The following is a 21,631-nucleotide window of genomic DNA, read 5'->3' on the forward strand; positions in this document are numbered from 1 at the left end:
TTATTATTAATAATAATTTAATATTTAATTATTATATTATAAAGTAATTTAAATTAATTTTTAATAATTTTTAAATCTTTATAAAGAGCTTTTTAATAATTATAAAAATAATTAAACTTAATTTTAAGGCTAAGTTATTAATTTATAAAGCATTAAGCTTAATGCTTATTAATAAATTTAGCATTTTATAATATTAATAAGAAATTAATTATATTCTTTATATTAAAAAGTTATAAGGAAAATCCTTAAATATCTTAATTAATAATATATTAAATAAGCGTTTGCTTTTTAATTTAATTAAATTTATATTTATTAATGCATAATTCTTTATATAAGCGTTATTAATTTATCTTATAATATAGTATAATTTTAAGGATATTAAAAATGCTAATAATTTAAATTATAAGCATAGATTTTGCATTATTTTTCTTTAAGTTTTTAATTACTTATATAATTAAAAAAATTTTATTTTCTTTAAATAAAGAATATATTAATAATTATTAATTTTTAATATATTAAATATTTAATTAAGTAAATTAAAATAAGATTAATATAAAAAACTAAGATATAATTTATATTAAAATAAATCTTTTTTATTAAAAGTTAATTATTTTAAACTTAAATGCAATTATATTAATTCCTTTAAATTAATTAAATTAATTAAAAATAAGATTATTAAAATAATTAGCATTAATTAATGCTAAATTTAATTAAATTATTTACATTAAGTAGGTGCTATGGCTGGCTAAAGTTGGCTAAAGTTGCAAAAATCCGCTATTTCCTGATATTTACTATTTTTTAGTAAACTATATTATTATAATTATATAAATAAATAATACTTTTTTTATTATTACTTTAATATTTTTAATAATAAAAAAAAAGATTAAAAAAATAAATATTTAATATAAATTAAAAATAATATTTATTTTTAAAATAATACTTAATTTTAATAATATAAAAATTATTATTATAAAAAACGGTATTATTAATATATATTAAAAAAATTAAGATATAAAGATTACTTTTATTTAAATTATTTTTCTTAATTAAAGATAATAATATATTAAATAATAAGCTTATAATGCTTATTTAGCTTTTATTTATTAATTAAAAGCTATATTTAACTTATTTATAGCTGCTTAAATTATTAATTTAAATAAAAAAGATTATATTAAGCTTAATAAAAAGCTTTAATAATAAGTTAATTATTTTAAATATAATATATAATATATATTATTTAACTTAATTATAATTAAATTACTTATTTTTATTAATAATTTTTTTATTAATAATTAAGATTTTAGCTTTTAAATAAGCTTTATTATTATTTTTATTAATAAAACTTAAAATAATAATTTAATAAGATTAAATATTTATAATAATATTATTTATTAATGTTTTATTAAATATAAAAAAATTGTTAAAAGTATTTTAGCTTTTAAAATTTATAATATAATTTATAAATTTAATATAAATATTATTTTAATATTAATATTATTTTTTTTATAATTTATATAAATTTATATTCTTTATATAAATATTTAATTAAGCTTAATATAATTAAAAAATGCCTTATAATTAACTTAATAATACTTTAATAATTATATAAAAAATATAAGATTTTTAAGATTTAATAAATTATTAATAATTATAACTTAGCTAATGCTTTTATAAAAAATATATTAAATAAAACTCTTAAATAATTTATAATTATTAATAAAATTATAATTAAGATATAAAAATATATTAATTAAGAATAATTATTTATTTAAATAAAAAGAAAAGATATATTAAAACTTAATATATTATTTATTATTAAGGAAAATATTTAAATAAAAGTTAATAAAAGTTAATAAGTTAAGTTAATTATAATAAAATTATAAAACTAAAATTATTAAAGTAACTTAATTTTTACTTTTATTTAATAAAAATATATAAAATCAATAAAAGTTTAAATTCTTTTTTTATTAATTAATTATAAATTACCTTAAGAAATAATATAATATAATTTATATTTAAAATTACTTTCCTTTTAAATGTAAATCTTATAATTAAGATTTTTATAATAATGCTTATATATTAAAAGTTTAAATAATAAAGATTATTATTATTTTATAAGTATTTAAATTATTAATTTATATTTAATAAATATTTTTAATTAAATTTTATAATTTAATATTTATATATTAATTTTATATATATTTTTATTTATTAACTTAATTAATATTAAATAATTTTTTAATAATTCCTTATATTTAATTTTTCTTCTTTATTTAAATACTTTATTTATTAACTTTTATAATTTATTTTACGTATTATTTTTTTATAATTAATTAATCTTTATTTAATTATAAGAATTAAATATAATTAAGCTTAAGTTAAATTAAATTAAAGTATATTATAAGTTAAAAATTAAATAATAATATTATTAATTTAAGAATTTAATTTAATCCTTATTTAACTTAAATATTATAAATAATAAAAATATAAATTTATAAAATGCATTATAAATAAAATATTTATATAATAAAAATAATAATTTATATTTTATTAATTAATATAATTAAAATAATTTATTATATATAATTATTAAAATAACTTTTATTTATTAATTATATACTTTAATAAAATAATTAATCTTTAACCTTTTAATAATAACTTAAGCCTTTTTATATATTTATTTTTTATAAATATTTAATATAATTAAATAAATATATATCTTTAATTAATTTAATTAATTAATAAATTTAAATTTAGCGATTTTAAGTTTAATTTAACTTTTTTTTCTTATATACTTTTTAAAATATATATTAATTACTTAATTAAGGATTATTAATATAATTATAAATATATTATAAAGAAATAATAACATTAAATATAATAAGGATTATAAATAATTAATATTAAAATATTAATAAGCAAGGATTATATATAGCAATATATAATTACCCTTAAATAATTTATAATTAAAGAAAAGTTTTGCAACTTATAATTATAACCCTTTTTTCTTTTATAATTAATTTAAATATAATTAATTTATTATTAATTAATATATATTAACTTAATTAATATTTAACTATTTTTTATAATTAAGTTAAGCTTTTATTATAAAGATTAAGCTATTAATTATTAATAATATTTTATATTTATTTAATTAATTTTAAACCTTTATTATATAAGTTAATTAATTAAATTAAGTAAGAAATTTTATTATTTTCTTTTTATAATGTTATTATAATATAATTAAGTTAAACTTAATATATTTTTATTTAAAAATCTTTTTAAATATAATATAAATCTTTTTTAAAAAGCTTTTTAACTACCCTTTAAATATTTTTATAAAATTAATATAAGGTAAAAATTAATTATAAAAAGTTTTTAATTAAATAAAATATATAAAATAATTAAGCCCTTTTAATATTAATTACTTCTTTATTTATTATAAACTTAGCTTTTATCTTTATTAATTAATTTATTAAATATTTTTAAAATAAAAGTTTCTTAAAATAAGGAAAAACTTAATAAATTATTATTATTTTTTTAAGTTTTATTATATTAAGTTTTATATAATTATATTATAAGTTTATAATATAAAAGAATTTTAAATATATATTATAAGTTAATCTTAAGTTATTTATTATAAAGTATTTAAATAAAGTTTATATTTAAAGTATAAAGAAAAAGATTTACTTTTTATTTATACTTATGTTAAAGCTTATTCTTATAAGGTTAAAGCTTATTAATTAATTATAATAAGCAAAGCTTAAACTATAATAATAATATTAATTTTACTTTTTAATGCTTAATAATTCTTTAAATATTAAGCTTAATAAGGCTTTATATTTTTTAATATATTACTTAAAGTTATTTATTTTTAAAAAAGCTTTTTTAAGCCTTTTTTTATATAATTAATGTTAAAGGAAAATTTTTATAATATTATTATATTAAATAAAGCTTAAACTTAACTTTAAAAGCTTAAATAATAATTATTATTATATTATTTAAGGTTAAAAAATATAAATTTTTAAGTATTTTTTATTTTTAATTTTTAAGTTAATTAAGTAAAAATATAATTATAAAGTTATTTTAAAAGATTATATTAAAATAAAATATAATTATATTTAATAAATATAATAATTAATTAAAGGATTTTTAAAAGCGTTTATTTTAATTATATATTTAAAAAGATTATTTTATAAGTTTAAACCTTTAAATTTATTTTTATATTTTCCTTATTTTTATTAATTAAAAGAATTTTTAATTTTTTATAGCTTTAAATATATATAATTTTTAAAAGAAAGATTTAAGTTTATTAACCCTTTTTTTATTAATAAATATATATTTTTTTTATAAAAGCTTTATTTTAATATATTTAAGGTTTTTTTAAGAGTTAAAAGATTTTATTTTTAATTTTTTAAACTTTTTAAAAAAGCAATATATAATAAACTTTACTTTTTAAATTTAAAAATCCTTATTTTTAAATTTTAATTAAAAATATTAATTTTATTTTCTTTTAATATAAAATAAGTATTAAATTTATTATTTAAATTAATTAAGTTATTTTTTATATAAAATATTAAGAATATAATATAAATATAATTTTAAATTTTTTTAGCATTAATAATTTTAATATTTAATAATTTTACTTTAAAATTTAAAAAGCTATCTTTATTTTATTTATTATTAATTTATAAAATATATCCTTATTAACCTATATATTTCTTATAAAAATTATTTACTTAAATAAAAAAATTTAAATTTAAAAGATATTAAATATTATATAATTAATTAAATATTTAATATAAGCCTTTAATTCTCTTTTTATAAAGCATTTCTTTATATTATTTTTATTTTTTTAAATATATATATTTTATATTTATAAATATAAATATTATTTTAATAAAGTAATAAATAAGTTATAAAATGGTAAATTTAAGTTAATTTAAATTATTAAAAATAATAAGAAAACTATATATATAAAAAAGTATTTAAAGCGCGCTTTTTTTTCTTTAAAATAAGTAAAATATTATATAATTAAGTTATAACTTATATTTTTTTTAATTAAAAATTAAAAAGTAAATTAACCCTTAATAATATAATTAAAATATATTTAATTATTGCTTTATTAACCCTTTTTATAATATTATTTACTTTTAAGATTTAAGAAAAAATAAGTTTTAAATTAATACTTTTTTATTTTACTTATTTAATATATTTAATATTTATAAATTAATTAATTATTATAGCCTTAATATTTTATTTAATTTTATAAATATTTAAATTATATTATTATTTTATTTAGCTTTTATAAGCATAAAAAATATTAAATACTTATTCTTAAGTTTTTAATATAAAGAAGAAAATATAAATAAATCTTAAGAACTTATTTATTATTATAAGCTTATAATTTAACTTATTTAATACTTATAAATAATAAAAAAGGTTTTATAAAATTTAAAAAAAGGGTTTTAAGCTTTTATTTTTTAATAGCTAATATTAAATTATCTTTTTAATAAAGATTTTAAAGCAATTCTTATAATTAATTTATTTAATTTCCTTAATTTATATGCCTTAAGTATATTAAATTAATAATTTAAAAATATTAATTCTTAAGTATTTAAATTAAAAATGCTAAAGGTTTATTAAATCCTTTTAATCCTTATTTATATTTTAAAAAGGCTTAAAATATTTTATTAAATTTATTAAAAAAATTATAAATTTATATATACTTATAATACTTATAAGTATTTATAATAAAAAGTAAAAATAAAGAAATTATAATAATATATATTTAAGGAAATTTAAATTATATTATTAAATAAGTTTAAAAAAATAATACTTTATTTAAATAATTTAAAGTATAATATTAAATTAATTTTATAATATTAAATACTTAATTTTTATAAAAGTGCTTTTAATATTATATTAATATAAAATTTATTTATAATTATTATATTTTTTAAAATTAAATTTTTAATTTTTTTTTATTTATTTTATATAATATATTTTTAAAGCGCTTTATTTTATAGCTTAAAATCTTTAAAAATAAAGTTTTTACTTTAATAATATTTATTTTAATAACTTTTTTAAAGATATTTAAAATTAAATAATTAATAAAGTTAATAAAGTAAATAATATTATAATTATTTAAGATTATATTTAAGGATAAAAGATATAATATAAACTTTAAGGTTATATATATTTTTAAGAAATTAATTATAATTAATAATTATAATAAATTAATTAAAGTATAAATAAATTAATAAAAAGTTGATAAATATATAATAAAAGTATTATTAATTAATTAAGTTTTTAAAATTAAGATTTAAAAAAATATAAGTTTGCTTTATAAAAAAAAAGGAAATTAAGATTTTATCCCTTAATAGCTTTTAAAAATATATTTAAAGGGGTTTTTAATATTTTTAATAAGCTTTATATTTAATTTTTAAGTAAAAGGTTTTTTTAAAAAAGTTTTTAAATTAAGTTTTTATAATAGTTTTTTTATAATTATATTTTAATTTTATTATATTTAAGTTTCCTTAAAAGTATTTTTAATTTTAAGATTTATTTCCTTAAAAATATAAAATAAAGGCAATAATAATTAATAAAAAGCTAAGTATATTTCTTTTATTAATTAGTTTTTTAATAAAAATATTTATATATTTTATTTTATTAATATAATTAAGATAATATATTTTCATTCCTTAATTGCTTTTTTAATTAATTATTTCTTATTTTAAAAAATACTTTTAATTTTAATATAATAAATATTATAATATTTTTAAAAGCTAATATAAGCTTATTATAATATAAAAGTATTAATAATTTTTTAAATAAGGTTTTTAAGGAATAAATTAAATTTCTTAATATATTTTATTTAATAAGTTTTTAATGCTTAAAAATTACTTAATTAAGGGTAATATATATTATAATTGCTTATAAAAAGTTATTAACATTAATAAATCCCTTAATTTTAAGTAATTTATAAATATAAACTTATAAATATAAATTTATAAAGTTTCAATATTATTATTACAATTTAATATTTAATTTCTTTACTTTTTTTAAGTATTATTAATATTAAGTTTAAAGAGTATTTATTATACTTAATTTAAAGAATATAAGGTTATTTTTAATATTTTAAATTATTTATTAAATAAAGAACTATCTTATATTTATTATTTTAATTAAGTATAAAGTGAAAATTAAGCTAAATACTGTTTTTTATATTTATTTTTAAATTTTTTATTTTTTGCTAAATTTAATTACCCTATTAATGAGACGTTACTTAGGCTTCACGGCACAAGGGCTTGAAATGTACACCAAATTATGTGGATTTAAAAAGTATGCTGGCCTAAAAAGGAAAAAAGAGGAAGAAAGGAAGGAAGGCTCTAGAGGAGCCCTTTGGGCGCAGCTGTAGGGCAGGAGGGGCTTATTGATAAGGGGGCCCGTGCAGGGCCTTGCACGGGCCCAACCGCCTTGCCCCAGCCGCCAGCCCTGATTATTAAAAGCTAAGGCAACTTATTATTAAAAATATTAATTATATCCCTTTTTTAATTTATTAAAGAATAAGGAAAAGAATAAAGTAAGTATTATTTTATCTTTTAAAAGCTTATTATTACTTAAATACTTTTAATATTTATTATATAAAGCTTTTTAAATATTTCTTTTCTTTTTTTTATATTATATAAACTAGGAATTTAATTTTAAGATTATATTTAACTGCTTAATAAGGGCTATATTTTATATATTAAGATTTATAAATTTTTAATACCCTTTAATTTAATAATAAGATTATAATATAATAAATTAAATAAAAAAGAAATAAATATTTAAATAAATTACTTAATTAATAAGATTTAAAAAAGCATTTATATTTATTATATAAATATATACTTAAAAATAAAAGGAAATAAATAATATAAAATAAATATAATTAAGATATATTTTATATAACGTGGTTTATTAAGAAGTAGTGGATATTAGGAAGTGGCGGATTTTTATAACTTTAGCTAATTTTAGCTAGCCATAGCATTTACTTAATGTAAAAAGATTTATAAGATTTAGCATTAATTAATGCTAATTATAATTAAACTCTTATTTTTAATTAATTTTATTAATTTAAAGGTATTAACATAGTTATAATATTAATTTAAATTAATTAACTTTTAATAAGAAATATATATTTAGCATTATTTAATGCTAATTATACCCTTAAAAAGTTAGTTTACTGCAAATTATTAATATTTATATATTTATATTAATTAATGCTAATTAAGTTAGATTTACTATAATATAATTAAAATTTAATTAAATAAATCTTTCTTTATTTTTTTTATAAGTTTTTATATTATGCTTAATTTTATCATAATTACTATATTATTTTTTAGTTAATTTATTATAAATTAACTTCTTAGCATTATTATTAATTTTATTAATTAGCCGCTTCCCCTTTTATTTTTTTTAAATAAAAATATAGGATTTCTTAATAATAAGTGCTTTTTTAAGCTATATTTAGATTTTTTTAGCCCTTTAATGTTTTATAAGCATTATATTAGCTTTTTAAAATATATAAATTTATTTATTTATTATAATAAATAAATGCATTATTATTTATATACTTTTTGCTAATTAATTAATGGCATTTATAATTAATATAAGGAAGCTTTTTTAATAAGCAAAGATTTTATCTTTAATAAAACTTAATTATTAAATAGTTTATTAAGCATTTAATAATATTTAAAACTTTTATTTTTAAGGGAAAATAAAAAGGGATTATATAAAAGTTTATAAGCAAATATTAAGCTTAAAAATTATAAAATTAAGGTTTTAAGGAGAAATTTTAACTTCTTTAAATATAAATTTAATATTTTTTATTATAAAAGTTTTATTATAAGCTGCTTTAAATATAAAAAAAACTTAAACTTAATAATATAGTTAATAAAAGCTTAAATAAAAAGGTTAATTTAATCGCTATATATATGCTTTAAAGGTAAATATAATATAATATTTAATAGCTAAAGTAAGTAAAATAAATATAGCAATATATTAATAATAATAATCTTATTATTCTTATAATATTAATTAAATTTAATTAATATATAGCTTTTATAACTATTTATAATTAATATTTAATAATTAATATTTTTCTTTAATTTAATATATTTATTAAAGTATTAAATTTATTTTAAATTAATTTTATTATTTATTTATTTATTAAAAATAGGCTTAATAACTTAATTATTTAAAAAACTTAACTTTATTGCTTAGCTAATAAAATAATAAGCGTTTTAAATAATTATAAATAATAAGATTTATAACTTGCTTATATTAATATATTTAATAATAATTACTTATTTTTAATTATTAAGCTAAATTAATTTAGCCTTTTTATATTTATTAATATATATAATAATTATTAATATAATAATTATACTTATTATAAAGCTAATTTTATTAAAGTTATAAAGATTATTATTAATAATTTAATATTTAATTATTATATTATAAAGTAATTTAAATTAATTTTTAATAATTTTTAAATCTTTATAAAGAGCTTTTTAATAATTATAAAAATAATTAAACTTAATTTTAAGGCTAAGTTATTAATTTATAAAGCATTAAGCTTAATGCTTATTAATAAATTTAGCATTTTATAATATTAATAAAAGATTAGCTATATTCTTTATATTAAAAAGTTATAAGAGAAATCCTTAAATATTTTAATTAATAATATATTAAATAAGTATTTACTTTTTAATTTAATTAAGTTTATGCTTATTAATATATAATTTTTTATATAAGCATTATTAATTTATTTTATAGTATAATATAGTTTTAAGGATATTAAAAATGCTAATAGCTTAAGTTATAAGCATAGGTTTTGCATTATTTTTTTTTAAGTTTTTAATTACTTATATAGCTAAAAGGATTTTATTTTCTTTAAATAAAGGATATATTAATAGTTATTAATTTTTAATATATTAAATATTTAATTAGGCAGATTAAAGTAAGATTAATGCAAAAAATTAAGATGTAATTTATATTAAAATAGGTTTTCTTTATTAAAAGTTAATTATTTTAAATTTAAATATAATTATATTAATCCCTTTAAATTAATTAAATTAATTAAAAATAAGGTTATTAAAATAATTGGCATTAATTAATATTAAATTTAATTAAATTATTTACATTAAGTAGGTGCTATAGCTAGCTAAAGTTGGCTAAAGTTGCAAAAATCCGCTATTTCTTGATATTCGCTATTTCTTGGTAAACTATGTTAACTTATTTATAATTTATAAAAAGAAAAAATTATTTTATATAAACCGGGCTTATAATTATAAAAAGCTATAAGTATTATAAAGGTTTAAAAGTATAATTATAAAAGCGTTTATTTCTTAAGAGTAGTTTAAAAGGAGGAAATAAAAGAAATTTAGCTATTTAAGCATTTTAGAAAGTGGTTGCAAACCAGGGTTAGGGATGTACGTGCAACAGAATTTAACCATGCCAGGTAGCGGGTGAGCACGGATGATATAAACGACATTGTGATAGCCTCTGCCCTAGTGTCTTTGATGTTGTTGGAAGGTTATAGATATATTTCCGTCATTGTTTGGGGCCGGGGGATGTATTTGGCGAGGTTTTCTAAGCAGGCGAGTCGCTGGTCAATAAATGCGCTCCACCAAATCCTGTTGGGACCAAATCTTGAGCGATCCCTGCCTTGTCCGTTTTTATTCTCAAGAGGACACATCTCGGTAGCATACTGGATGTAGCCTTAACTCCTTTTGCAGTAGCTGTCAGCAGAAAATTAGGCATCCGTCTTGCCCCAATTTAAATACATCCAACTGGAAGTTCCGAAGATGGACGTGGAGTCGAGATGCCAAGGATTCATCTTCACGCTGTCGAAACACAGAATTAATTCACATGACTACACTGACCTAGACAACTTTAATCCGCCACCTGAAGTAAATGAAGTCCGGCATGTTGTCAACATTCAGGTCAGAACGTACTAAATTGAAGATTAATACATACGTCAGTACCGACGGAGAGATGCTTTGAAATATTCAAGTGGGTTCAGCAATTGTGACCTTGAATAGCCATGTACTTTGCTTGAATTTGGAGTTCTTCGATACTCTGCTCCATGCGATGCAATACAGGGATGCTGTAATGTACTTTTCCTGCTGGTAGATCTAGGATTTAACTTACACGACATCCTACGTGGGCACGAGATTACTTCGTGGAATCCGCGGGACGCCCCAGTCTCACCTGTAGCTTTTGATGGTTCATGTACATGTTAGACATTCTGGGAAAAGCGCCTCCTCACGTTTGGAAAGGAAGCACAGGGTGAGGCTGTCAAGGAGGCAGCTGAGAGTGCTGTGGCTTACATGAGAGCAATTGTGTCCTCACCAAGTGAATCAAATTGTTTCCTTTGGAAGTCCCTCATTATCAAGCTCTTTGAACATGAAGAATGGTTACTTCTCGAACTTTGGTCAACACCTGGGGACCTTCATGCGACAACATTCAGACACTTTAACTTACAACTACAAAGCGCCTTATTTACAGCTTTACTCTTCTATAACCTTCGCCACAGACGACCGGCGGACGGGCCCGTTGGGAAAGGGAGGGGTGTCACTTCGCTTGAGACTGATAGCAATTCCACCTCTGCCCAGGTGTCAACACCAGAGGCCCGTCTCCAGATGCCAATGCCAAGACATTTTCCTCCCACATTATCTGCAACCTGGAGACAACCCTGGACCACGTTACCAGCACTACACAATACTAGCTGAATCCACCCTGACCCCTCTCGTAACCTCGACGTCCCCATGCGAGCTTCCAGGCGTCTGGTGCCCCGGCTGGCTGCTCTCGACGCTCACAACATTTGCAGGGCGATTGATAAGCCCGACCTCATCCAGCTCGACGTGTTCATATTCCCCACCGCCGCCGCTGCCCCTCTTGCCCGAGGTCCACAGGCTATGGCGCACGCCGTGGAATGCGGCGTTCTGTTCGCGGTACCGACCCTCCCGGATGCCCGTGCTCGCCTCCATGCTTGGCCTGCGCATACCGCCCCCTGAGGAGCAACCCAAGCTCCGGGAAGCTCACGCGGAGAACTCCTGTCGTTATCTCGGCCAGCCTGATGAAGCGAGTGCCGTGTGTTAGAGATCGTACAACAATTGATATTGTAAATATATGTGTGCTTCTTCTCGCCTACATCAGAAGACGGCAGCGTCTTATTGCAAGTGGAAGAAATTGGGGACAGAGATGAAGGCCGATCGACTTACGCCCACATTATTACCTGAGGCTGGACCCAGGTCTTGTCTGGGTTCTCGTGGCCTCGCAGTCGCACAACACAACCCACCAGGCTGAACGCAGGGGCGCTGATACATAGTCAGTTGGAAGTCCTGAAGTCATGTAGGAAGTCTTTGCTCGCAAAAGCCAAGATCTAAGCCACAGAGAGATACTCACCACATGCCAAACGTGAAAGCCAACACAACATAAACCTTTTTCACAACCTTCATGTTGAGGTTCCAGACCACCTGGAGTGGCATTATAACCATAATGAAATCGGTTAGTGCGTTAAAGATGCCGTCAACGTTAACCAGCATCAGCACATTAACACAGTGGCCAGGGATGAGTTGGTCCCAAGCCCGGGCCCGTGGGATACACTCCCATATCTTGGTAATGACTGTGGCGACGTAGTAGAGCACGAGGACGACGCTGAGCATAACGACGGCGACGTTGAAGGGGCTTCGTGGGTGCCCCGAGAATATGCGCCGGTATAGGCAAAGGATCGCGAGCTTGGCCATGCAGATGGCAACGCCGTAGTGGATCCTGGCTACATATAACCACTTCCCGTCGTTCAAGTCTCATGTCAGTCTCTGTTTGCCCTCGAAGCTTTTGTTCTCCTGTGCCTCTCCGGCACGGGACCCAGGCGTGCGCAGGGAATGGAAGGGGCGTGAGTACGTACGTAATATGCCTCTTTGACCTGGGCATGGGTCAAGTCCCACTTGTGCTCTCCGCCGTGGTGCGCCATCGTGGCTGCTCCAGTGCCACAATAAGTGATTGTCCCAACCTGCGCCGTTAGCCCGGAGACATCCTATTATCACGACTTGGTCGAGACTTACCCAAGCAGTCAGAACGAGCCCTATTCTGGTCGTTAGCTGGGTCTGTCTTTTACTCTGGCAAATGCTCATCGGCTGGAACCCGCTCACAATCTTCACAGATCCATTGTCGCCTAATCCAGATCCTGACATATGTGCGTAGGAGGAAACATATAGTGGTTAGCGGTATAACGACGCTAATGGCGATAGTCATTGGTCCCTTCGACGTTGCTGGGTGGTCAAAGTTAGACGTTGTGCCCGGAGGGGGTATCAGCACAGGCGTCGGCTTGGCGTCGCTAGTTGTTGTCGCCATCTTTCAAGATGTTGTTTAGCTAAGTGACATCGTTTCGGCCAAGGGATTGTTGGGAGAAGGGCATCCGAAGAGTTTGCGAGGTGCAGCCGGTAGTTCAGCAGCGTATTTTATTTGTCTCGAGAGCATACATGCTGATCTTGGACAGGGCCTGACTTTCTACCATTCTTTTGAGCAGGGGCTTGTACGACGGTGGCGTTCGCTGCCCGCGAACCGAGTTTACGTTTATTGCAGAGTTGCAGTTTGTGAGGGAGGTGGTAAATTAAAATGTCCTGGTTGAAGGCTGCAAACCTGGGTGCTTTCGACTGTCACGCAGAAGTCCCATTGTATGAAGATGGGGTTGTTCCAGACCAGGTCGGTGTTGTAGTCTAGGCAGGCCGTGATTAAGTTCCGTGGATAAGCACAGTTAGATGTCAGAATTGCCGAGAGCTTCTGTTGCTCATCCACCAAGGCTGTAAAAGAGGGATTGCTGTCGTGTATGGATGCAACGCGGCTCATGGGCCCGCCAAGACACACTGGCATGCTTCCGGCTGAAGAACAATCCAGAAGAGACGAACGCGGGGCAACCATCAGTTGCCAGAGATGGAGTGATAGGCGTCCGATCCTCCAATACATGGTTGACTGTCATCTTCACCGGGCCCCCTGCATGCGCAGCTTAGACGTGTTCAGGATGTCGCTTGTGAGGTATGCCTAGGTAATGACAAGGGATCGGCACAACCTGGTTTAGAGTGGACTGCCCTCATCAAGTTTTCCTCACGGCGGAGAGGTTGCTGTGCGTGCATGGCTCGTTCAGTCACAGCATGACGGCAGGCCAGCAAAGCGGAAGAGGGCGAAAAACGACATCGGGCCATCACTAAAGCGGCAGAGGACCGGAAGGTAGATACACTCACTGCTCGTGGGCAATCAGATGGTTCACGACCAGATGAACAGTTATTGCGAGATGAAAAGTGTCGCTACTGGTGTCCCTTTTGCACCCAAGGTTTCGGGGTCTCTAACTTGCCAGTTGGCCCGAGGATGTGCCAGGGGGACGGACTCTTGCAGCTTCTCGGTCAAACTCTCGTCCAAGCAGTGGGACTAGGACACATGGGTACCTGGGTACAGGCACAGCCCATCGAACACGAACACGCCCGGATTCGAAAAATGGAGAGCCGACCGACGAACGAACATGAAACGGAAAAGAAGCCGCACTTGGGCTGGAGGGAAAATGAGATGGTCTCAGGGACTCAACTACTGTAGACGAGTCATACCCAGGCGTCGACGTCATGCTCCCTGCCATGTGCCGTCCTCTCCGCAATGGCCGACCGAGCCGCAGCACCCGCCAGAGGCGTAAAAGCGTCGAGGCGCCAATTCCGCACATCCCACTTCACCCACTCCCTGCCGAGCGGCGTCTTGACGAGACATCAGTCCTGAATTCTTACCCACGTTGCTTGGCTCCATGAGCTCCCTGAAGCGGAAGCGTGCGCGTCAGGCCTGTGGGCCTTGCCGAGAGCGCAAGAGACGATGCGACGGGGACGAGCCGTGCCTCACATGCACGGATTGGGGCTACTCCTGTTACTACGAGCCTGGACACCGGCGGAGGACCTCTCAAGCTGTCGGGCAGGTCACTCCAGGACCACCCTCAGTCGGATCACAGTCCCTACATCAGAATGCCTCGGAGCCCGGTGCCGCCGAGTCCAACCACATTGGCCTGGTCCGGCGCCTCGAGGCCAATTCCGGAGCGGCCTTCGTCCGGAATCTCGGCCTCAAGATCGATCCCACCAAAGCGCCTAAGCTTAACCTCTTTGGGTGGAATATTGGAGCAAGACAGGTCTCTTCTCAGATGAGTACCACTGCTTCTCCGCTGTCTGTTGTTGAGATCACCTCACTGGAACATATGAAATTCCTGGCCCAGGTCTACTTCGACAAGGTGGATCCATGCTACGGGTTCATCGACCAAGAGCACTTCTTTGCTAATCTGACCACAAGATGGGAATCGCCTCAGACATCGAGCGTATATGATAGTGTCTTGGGCGGCGTTGCTGCCATTGGGTGTCTATTCTCTCAACGCAACGCCACAATCACCGAGCTACATCTGGTCCGCTCGGCTCGTGCCTGTCTAGACAACTACCATCTACGCGGTCCTCCGCCCACTGATCTCCTGACCGGTTGGACCCTCCGTGCAAGCTATCTCCGGATGACGGACTCGCCTCATTCCACCTGGCTGGCCAGCTCCACGTTGATGCACCTTGTCGAGGCCTCGGGCCTTCACCCAGAGTCGACGTCGGTCCTACTGCCCACCGCACAATGCGACCCAGATATCAAAAGAAGGCTGGTCGGGGTTGCCCACCATCTGAACGCGTGGACCTCGTTCGATCTGGGACTCTGCCGCGTTTCTTTTCGAACCGACGAACTGCCCCGGTTGCCGGAGCCAAAGCCAGGGGACTACACCGCTGAGGTTCTGGGCCTCCTGCCGGTGTCTGTCAGCCTGGACCCGGGGAGGCTCAAGGATGAGACAGACCTCACGTCGACACTTTCTGATGTTGTGGGAGGCGTCCATACCAGACCGCCATCGGTTCTCGCGCAGTGCAATCTGGTGCTCTGTATTCTCCGGCGCATCCATACACAGAATCTCGACATTTCACCAAGCCTAGCAGAGCAGGTACTGGCCTTGTTAAAGAAAGGACTTTGTTGCGCTCGGAAGATGGTGACGGAATGCTGCCCGTGGCACCAGGTCGCGAACGTGCCTTTCCACGTACTCTGCGTCCTCCTCGTAATGGACACGCGGTCATCTCTTGCGATGCTCCCAGAGGCGATGCAGACCCTGAGCCTCGTCGCCTCAACCTACGACACGGAAGCAATGAGAGAGGCGCATAGTGCTGCGTGTCTTTTGGTTCTCCTGCACCAGCAACGCAGGAAAGACGACATAGCAATCCTCGGTGAAGCTCTCAACATCCACCACCAAGAGCGGCAGACGGCACCGCCACCACAGCAAATAAGTCCCAGCGCCGAAGACTATTCATGGCTTGGCGCGCTGGTTGCTGACCTCCCCGGACTTCAGCGGATTGACCTTGAACAGTTCCTGCATGCGGATCCAACAATTGCTGGCTCTTCCTTTATGGGCGGATCTGGGTGATTCACTGGTTGCGAAAAGACAGAAAAACTAGGATCAAAAAAAAAAAACAAGAAACACTTTGAGCCAGATCACCTTTATGCTCTCAGGCCATCGTACAAAAGTAGGATTCAGCGATGGCATGAGCGGTGCGGATATTGCGGCTTCTCACTCGCGCCCTCGTTAATACCGAAGCTAATGTTTGGAACCATGAAGGAGCCGCAACACCCGAGAGCAGTCCAACGACAAATAAAGATCAAGATTCAAGGACTCCATCAGCCCTTGGAAAAGATCTCGATATGCTCTTACTACTCCTTGTACCTTGTATCCTGGGTTTTACTTATGAACATATGCCTGTCGTAATCAACTCGCACCAGGAGTTAAGGTCTACATGCAAACTCACACGAGGCTGTCACATTCCATATAAGAATCGAGTCGGTTATGCATACTGCAAACTTAGGACCACGTTAAGAAGAGGTGTCAAAGGAACTGGCTGAGCAAAGATGATGGAGAAATTGTCCATGGGGATGGGAAAGCCAATCCCACCAACGCTTCCCGACCAAGACATATATACAGCCGAGTTCGAAGAAACAAATGATCCGCTGCATCCCTACAACTGGAGCCGCGCCGCCAAGTATGACACGCCCTGACTGCGATTCAACAAGGAGAAATAAAGCTCACAACTCTTCTTCTTCCACAGACTCTTCGCCTCTATCCTGGTCTGCCTCGGGACGTACATCGTGTCCTTCGCCAGCGCCGTCTTCGCGCCCGCCACCCAGACGGCCAGCAACGACCTCGGCGTCTCGAGGGAGGTCGCGACCCTGGGGACGACCCTGTACGTGCTGGGCTTCGCGGCCGGGCCGGTGGTCTGGGCGCCCTCGTCGGAGCTCTGGGGCCGCAGGTGGCCGCTGACCATCTCGATGCTCGCCGGCGGCGTCTTCACCGTCGGGTCGGCCGTGGCGCGCGACATCCAGACGCTGGCCGTGTGCCGCTTCTTCGCGGGCGCCTGCGGCGCGGGCCAGCTCACCGTCGTCCCGGGGGTGCTGGCCGACGTCTTCGACAACACCTACCGCGGCGTCGCCATCTCGCTGTACGCCCTGTGCGTCTTTGGCGGGCCCTTCACGGCGCCCTTCGTCGGCGGCTTCGTCACGTCCAGCCACCTGGGCTGGCGGTGGACCCTCTACATCCCCGCGATATTGAGTTTTGCCAATGGGGGCATCTCGCTCTTATTCCTGCGGGAGACGTACGCGCCGTGCATTCTTGTCGAGAAGGCCGCTGCGCTCCGCCGGCAGACTGGGAACTGGGGGATCCAGGCCCAGCACGAGAGGGTTGACGCGGACGCGAGGGCGTTGGTCGAGAAGTATTTTACTCGGCCGTTGGTCATGCTGGTGACGGAGCCCGTCATTCTTTTTGTGTCGATGTACATGTCGTTCATCTACGGGCTCGTCTACTCTCTTCTCACTGCCTACCCCATCGTCTTCGAGGATGTCCATGGCATTGCCCCAGGAGTGAGCGGTCTTCCGTTCCTTGGCCTCCTTATAGGACAAGTGCTAGCCCTCGCCTTCATTCTTTCGAAACACTCGAACTACGTCAAGAAGCTGGCGGGGAACGGGAACGTGCCAGTTCCTGAGTGGCGCTTGACACCTAGTCTGATAGGGGCGCCCATATTTGCGGCGGGTATTTTCTGGTCGGTAGATCCTTACTTTAATGAGAGTTTACTAGTCTGATACTGACATTTTCCATTCCATTAGGTTCGGTTGGACTGGATTCGACCCTGACATTCATTGGGCTGCGCCCACCCTCGCAGGCTTGTTCACTGGGTTTGGCATTCTATGTGTCTTCCTACCTTGCTTCAACTATCTGGTCGACGCGTATCTGCCCCTGTGAGTTGCCAACCATCTACTCCCTTGTCTGTTTGAAGAAAACCCGGCTGACTTGTCACAGGGCCGCATCAGCAGTTGCTGCCAACATTATGCTCCGCTCGGCGATTGCAGCAGGGTTCCCGCTCTTTTCCAGGCAGATGTTCAAGAACCTGGGTGTACAGTGGGCCTGTACTCTGCTCGGTTGCCTGGCGGTAGTCATGATCCCGATCCCTTTTGCATTCAGGATTTATGGCCCGCGGCTGAGGATGAAAAGCAAGCTCCTCCAACAAGCAGCAGCGTAGCACAGGAATACAGAACAAATGACAATCTGCCAAAAGTTTTGACACCGTGTACATTTTTCGGGCTCTTAGACTCAAGCTCCAGAACACGGCCCCCCTTGGGCAACTCTCAGGCTACACAGACCCCAAGCCCAGCTCCCTGATGAAAATATCAGCCGCCTTTTCGCCGATAGCCAGCGCCGTGCTGTTAGTATTCGCAGCCACGTTGCGCGGGGGGATGCTCAGATCCGCAATCTTGAGGTTCCGCACCCCGCACGCGCCGAGGCTAGGGTCGACGACACCCATCTCGTCGCGCGGCAGCATCTTGCACGTCCCGACCGAGTGCCACGTCGTGCCCACGTTCTCGCGCAGCCACCGCTCGAGCACGGCGTCGTCCTCGGCCGAGTACTCGATGTCGGGCACGCCGGCGTGCAGCGGTCCGTCGGTGAGCCGGACCAAGGCGGCGCCGGAGTCGGCCGCGAAGGGCGGGTGGCACGCGGCCATCTCGCCGCGGTAGCACGGCATGCGGCGATGATCTCGCGCTGCTTCTTGTACATCCACATATGCTTCCTCACGTCGAGCTGCCCGGGGTCGGCGAAGAACCCCGTCTCGAAGTCGACCGGGTCGTCTACCCCTGGGCACGTGATGTGAATGTGCCCGCGAGAGAACGGGTGTACGGTGAATACCGTCGTAGAGAGGCAGGGGTCGCCAGTGGTAAGGCGCGGGTCCCCGGGAAAACTATGTATCACTTGAGCACGGTGGTGAGGAGAGCCTCGGTTCTAGTACCTAGAGTTCTTACCCAGCAATTGCAGTGATAATTGCTAACGGCTTATCTGGGTTCGGCTTGAACTCTCGATCCCAGGCGGCCTGGAACTCAGGTCCAAGGGCGATAACCTCAGTTTCGGTCGGCCGAACTTTGCCCTGAACTTCCTGGGCATTCCACCCTAGCATCTTGTGCTTGGTCTCAATCAGCTCCTTTTGGGTTTCCTGAGATCCGTAGATGAATTTGTCGAGCGTGTCTGCGGGTACTAAATTGCTAAAATATGGATAAACAAGAAGATGATGGTCCTCGTAGCCGTTGCCGGCTCCGGGCAAGTCAACTAAGACCGGGACACCAGCTCGGGTGAGGATCTCACTGTCACCGACTCCAGACCGCTCCAAAAGTGGCAGCGTCCCGCAGGCGCCACCGGATGCGATGACAAGCTTCCTCGCCCCAACTCTGCGAGGGGGCTGCTCCATTCCATCAGTGTGAAAGACTGGGTTGGGCCTGAAGTCGGACCCATAGGCTTTCTTGCTATCATCGATCAGAATCCGGGACACTTGAGATTCCACAAGGACTGCAGATTCGGGTGCTTTCCGTCGCGAAGACGCGGGTGGAGGTAGGTTGACACTACGTCCTGACGCTTTCCACTGGGCGAGATAAAGCGTTTGGCCCGGCATATGGCATTGATCGAGTCGAGGTCAGATAAGTCCGGGACTTCGAGCCAGCCCACGTTCTTTGCTGCCGCTATGAACTCGTCCTGGATTCTGGGGGAGTTATATGTACCACGGGATATATGAATTGGCCCCTCGTGTCCGTGGATACCTTTCGCATCATCGCCGTGATACGTCTCCAGCTGCGACCGGTCGTCAGCGTGAGGAACTTTGCAGGCCGCTCTGAATTTGGGCGCACGACTGACCTTCTTTAGAAATGGCAACATCTCATCGGCGGACCATCCTGGGGTATTCCACGAACCCCAATCGGAACGCTGAGCTCGACTGTACATCATGAAGTTGGTCGATGAGCCGCCTCCCAGAAAGCCCCCCGTGGGGATAATAAGGGATCTGTCAGCAACCTCAGGCGACTTCTTCGTCAGGTAGAACCGGTTGGTCTTGCTTTCTGGGGAAAGATGGGCTAAAAAGCTGGCCGGAATCTCGACAGTGGGTAAGTCACTATTTGGACCGCCCTCGATCGCCAAGATGGACAGCCCGGGATCTGCATCAGCGAGCCTTGATGCGACAACACAGCCGGCCGTTCCACCTAAGTCAATCCCAATATTGTGAGAAAGTTGAGAAGTTTCCTGTGGGTATGCAGAATACTGACCTCCGGCGATGATCACATCGGCCTCATCAATCGTGTCTGGAAGCTTGGTATACAACGCCATGATGCCGCAGGATGCGCGAGTCTTGGAGGCGCGACGAAGAAGACAAGTGCGAGTTCAGATCACGCAGCCTGAACGCCCTCAAGAAATCAAGGCATCTAGCGGAAGCATAGAGCAGACGGAGTCTCGATCATGTTCACTCGGCTTGTAAGAGTTATTGGTCTGTAATGGTGGTGTCGTTGGTACAGGGCCTCAAAGAGGGGTTGATCGATAGGTCTGCTGACAGTGTCCTTCTTCGTCTGTTGGCATGCTCACTTCATCGTGTCTTGGCCGCAGTCTTGGTCCAAGCCCGTAGGCTCTAAATGCTGCCGCCTTGTCGGTGATTCGTGAGATGACACCACAAAGCAAGTGCGTAGCCAACCTGTACAGCTCACAGAGTCCGAAAGATTTGCCAGGTAAATTGACCGAAACATAGGAACGAGCATGATATCATAGAAGGATTCACCCCACAAAGTAGAGTTTATCAAGAGGGAAGGAGAGATACCCCTCTGAAGGGTTTTTTGTCCATTGGATGTCAATTTAGACGCAGACGGTTGGGATTCTTGCGAGCTGGGTTCCTTGTTGGAGTCCCGACCGAAAACTCAAGTATCAAGCTCCTGTTAGGTGTTGATGGTGTCGTCTGGCAGTGGTGAAGTGTTTTGAGAAGTACCTATCCGCTGCCCCAAGCAGTCCTGGGCCTTGTTGGATACAAACTGCTATCCGACCAACCTGTTCACAGTCGAGACTGTTGACTGCATGCGCACTCTGGAATATCCGGGGCCATTTGAGGAAGTACCAACTTCAACTCAAGCTTTCCTAGGACCGTCCTAGGGCCATTTGCACCGTTTGTCCTGCAACATCAAAGTCGTGCACCAGAAA

At 33.6% G+C, this 21,631-nt stretch overlaps 5 protein-coding genes across 5 annotated transcripts; 2 read left to right on the forward strand and 3 right to left on the reverse strand.

Annotated features, from left to right (window-relative positions):
• Positions 1 to 11,561: 11,561 nt before the first annotated feature.
• INS49_008452 (uncharacterized protein) lies at positions 11,562 to 12,041 on the reverse strand (the record flags this gene model as incomplete). The annotated part of the gene is made up of 2 exons (XM_043169195.1): positions 11,562 to 11,658; positions 11,770 to 12,041. The coding sequence occupies 2 exons, from the start codon at positions 12,039 to 12,041 to the stop codon at positions 11,562 to 11,564; spliced, it is 369 nt and encodes a 122-aa protein (XP_043026875.1).
• Positions 12,042 to 12,271: 230 nt separating this feature from the next.
• INS49_008453 (uncharacterized protein) lies at positions 12,272 to 13,407 on the reverse strand (the record flags this gene model as incomplete). The annotated part of the gene is made up of 5 exons (XM_043169196.1): positions 12,272 to 12,371; positions 12,460 to 12,842; positions 12,962 to 13,066; positions 13,119 to 13,138; positions 13,206 to 13,407. The coding sequence occupies 5 exons, from the start codon at positions 13,405 to 13,407 to the stop codon at positions 12,272 to 12,274; spliced, it is 810 nt and encodes a 269-aa protein (XP_043026876.1).
• A 1,432-nt stretch (positions 13,408 to 14,839) lies between these two features.
• On the forward strand, positions 14,840 to 16,516 carry INS49_008454 (uncharacterized protein; the record flags this gene model as incomplete). Its single annotated transcript, XM_043169197.1, has 1 exon — positions 14,840 to 16,516. One exon carries the CDS (start codon positions 14,840 to 14,842, stop codon positions 16,514 to 16,516), a length of 1,677 nt encoding a protein of 558 aa, XP_043026877.1.
• Positions 16,517 to 16,995: 479 nt separating this feature from the next.
• Positions 16,996 to 18,656, forward strand: INS49_008455 (uncharacterized protein; the record flags this gene model as incomplete). The annotated part of the gene is made up of 4 exons (XM_043169198.1): positions 16,996 to 17,126; positions 17,193 to 18,179; positions 18,244 to 18,375; positions 18,437 to 18,656. The coding sequence occupies 4 exons, from the start codon at positions 16,996 to 16,998 to the stop codon at positions 18,654 to 18,656; spliced, it is 1,470 nt and encodes a 489-aa protein (XP_043026878.1).
• Positions 18,657 to 18,767: 111 nt separating this feature from the next.
• INS49_008456 (uncharacterized protein) lies at positions 18,768 to 20,776 on the reverse strand (the record flags this gene model as incomplete). Its single annotated transcript, XM_043169199.1, has 6 exons — positions 18,768 to 19,136; positions 19,208 to 19,370; positions 19,432 to 19,926; positions 19,965 to 20,248; positions 20,312 to 20,652; positions 20,716 to 20,776. 6 exons carry the CDS (start codon positions 20,774 to 20,776, stop codon positions 18,768 to 18,770), a joined length of 1,713 nt encoding a protein of 570 aa, XP_043026879.1.
• Positions 20,777 to 21,631: the final 855 nt, after the last annotated feature.

Source organism: Diaporthe citri (genome assembly GCF_014595645.1).
Source record: "Diaporthe citri strain NFHF-8-4 chromosome Unknown scaffold_3, whole genome shotgun sequence".
Classification (NCBI taxonomy): Eukaryota; Fungi; Ascomycota; class Sordariomycetes; order Diaporthales; family Diaporthaceae; genus Diaporthe; species Diaporthe citri.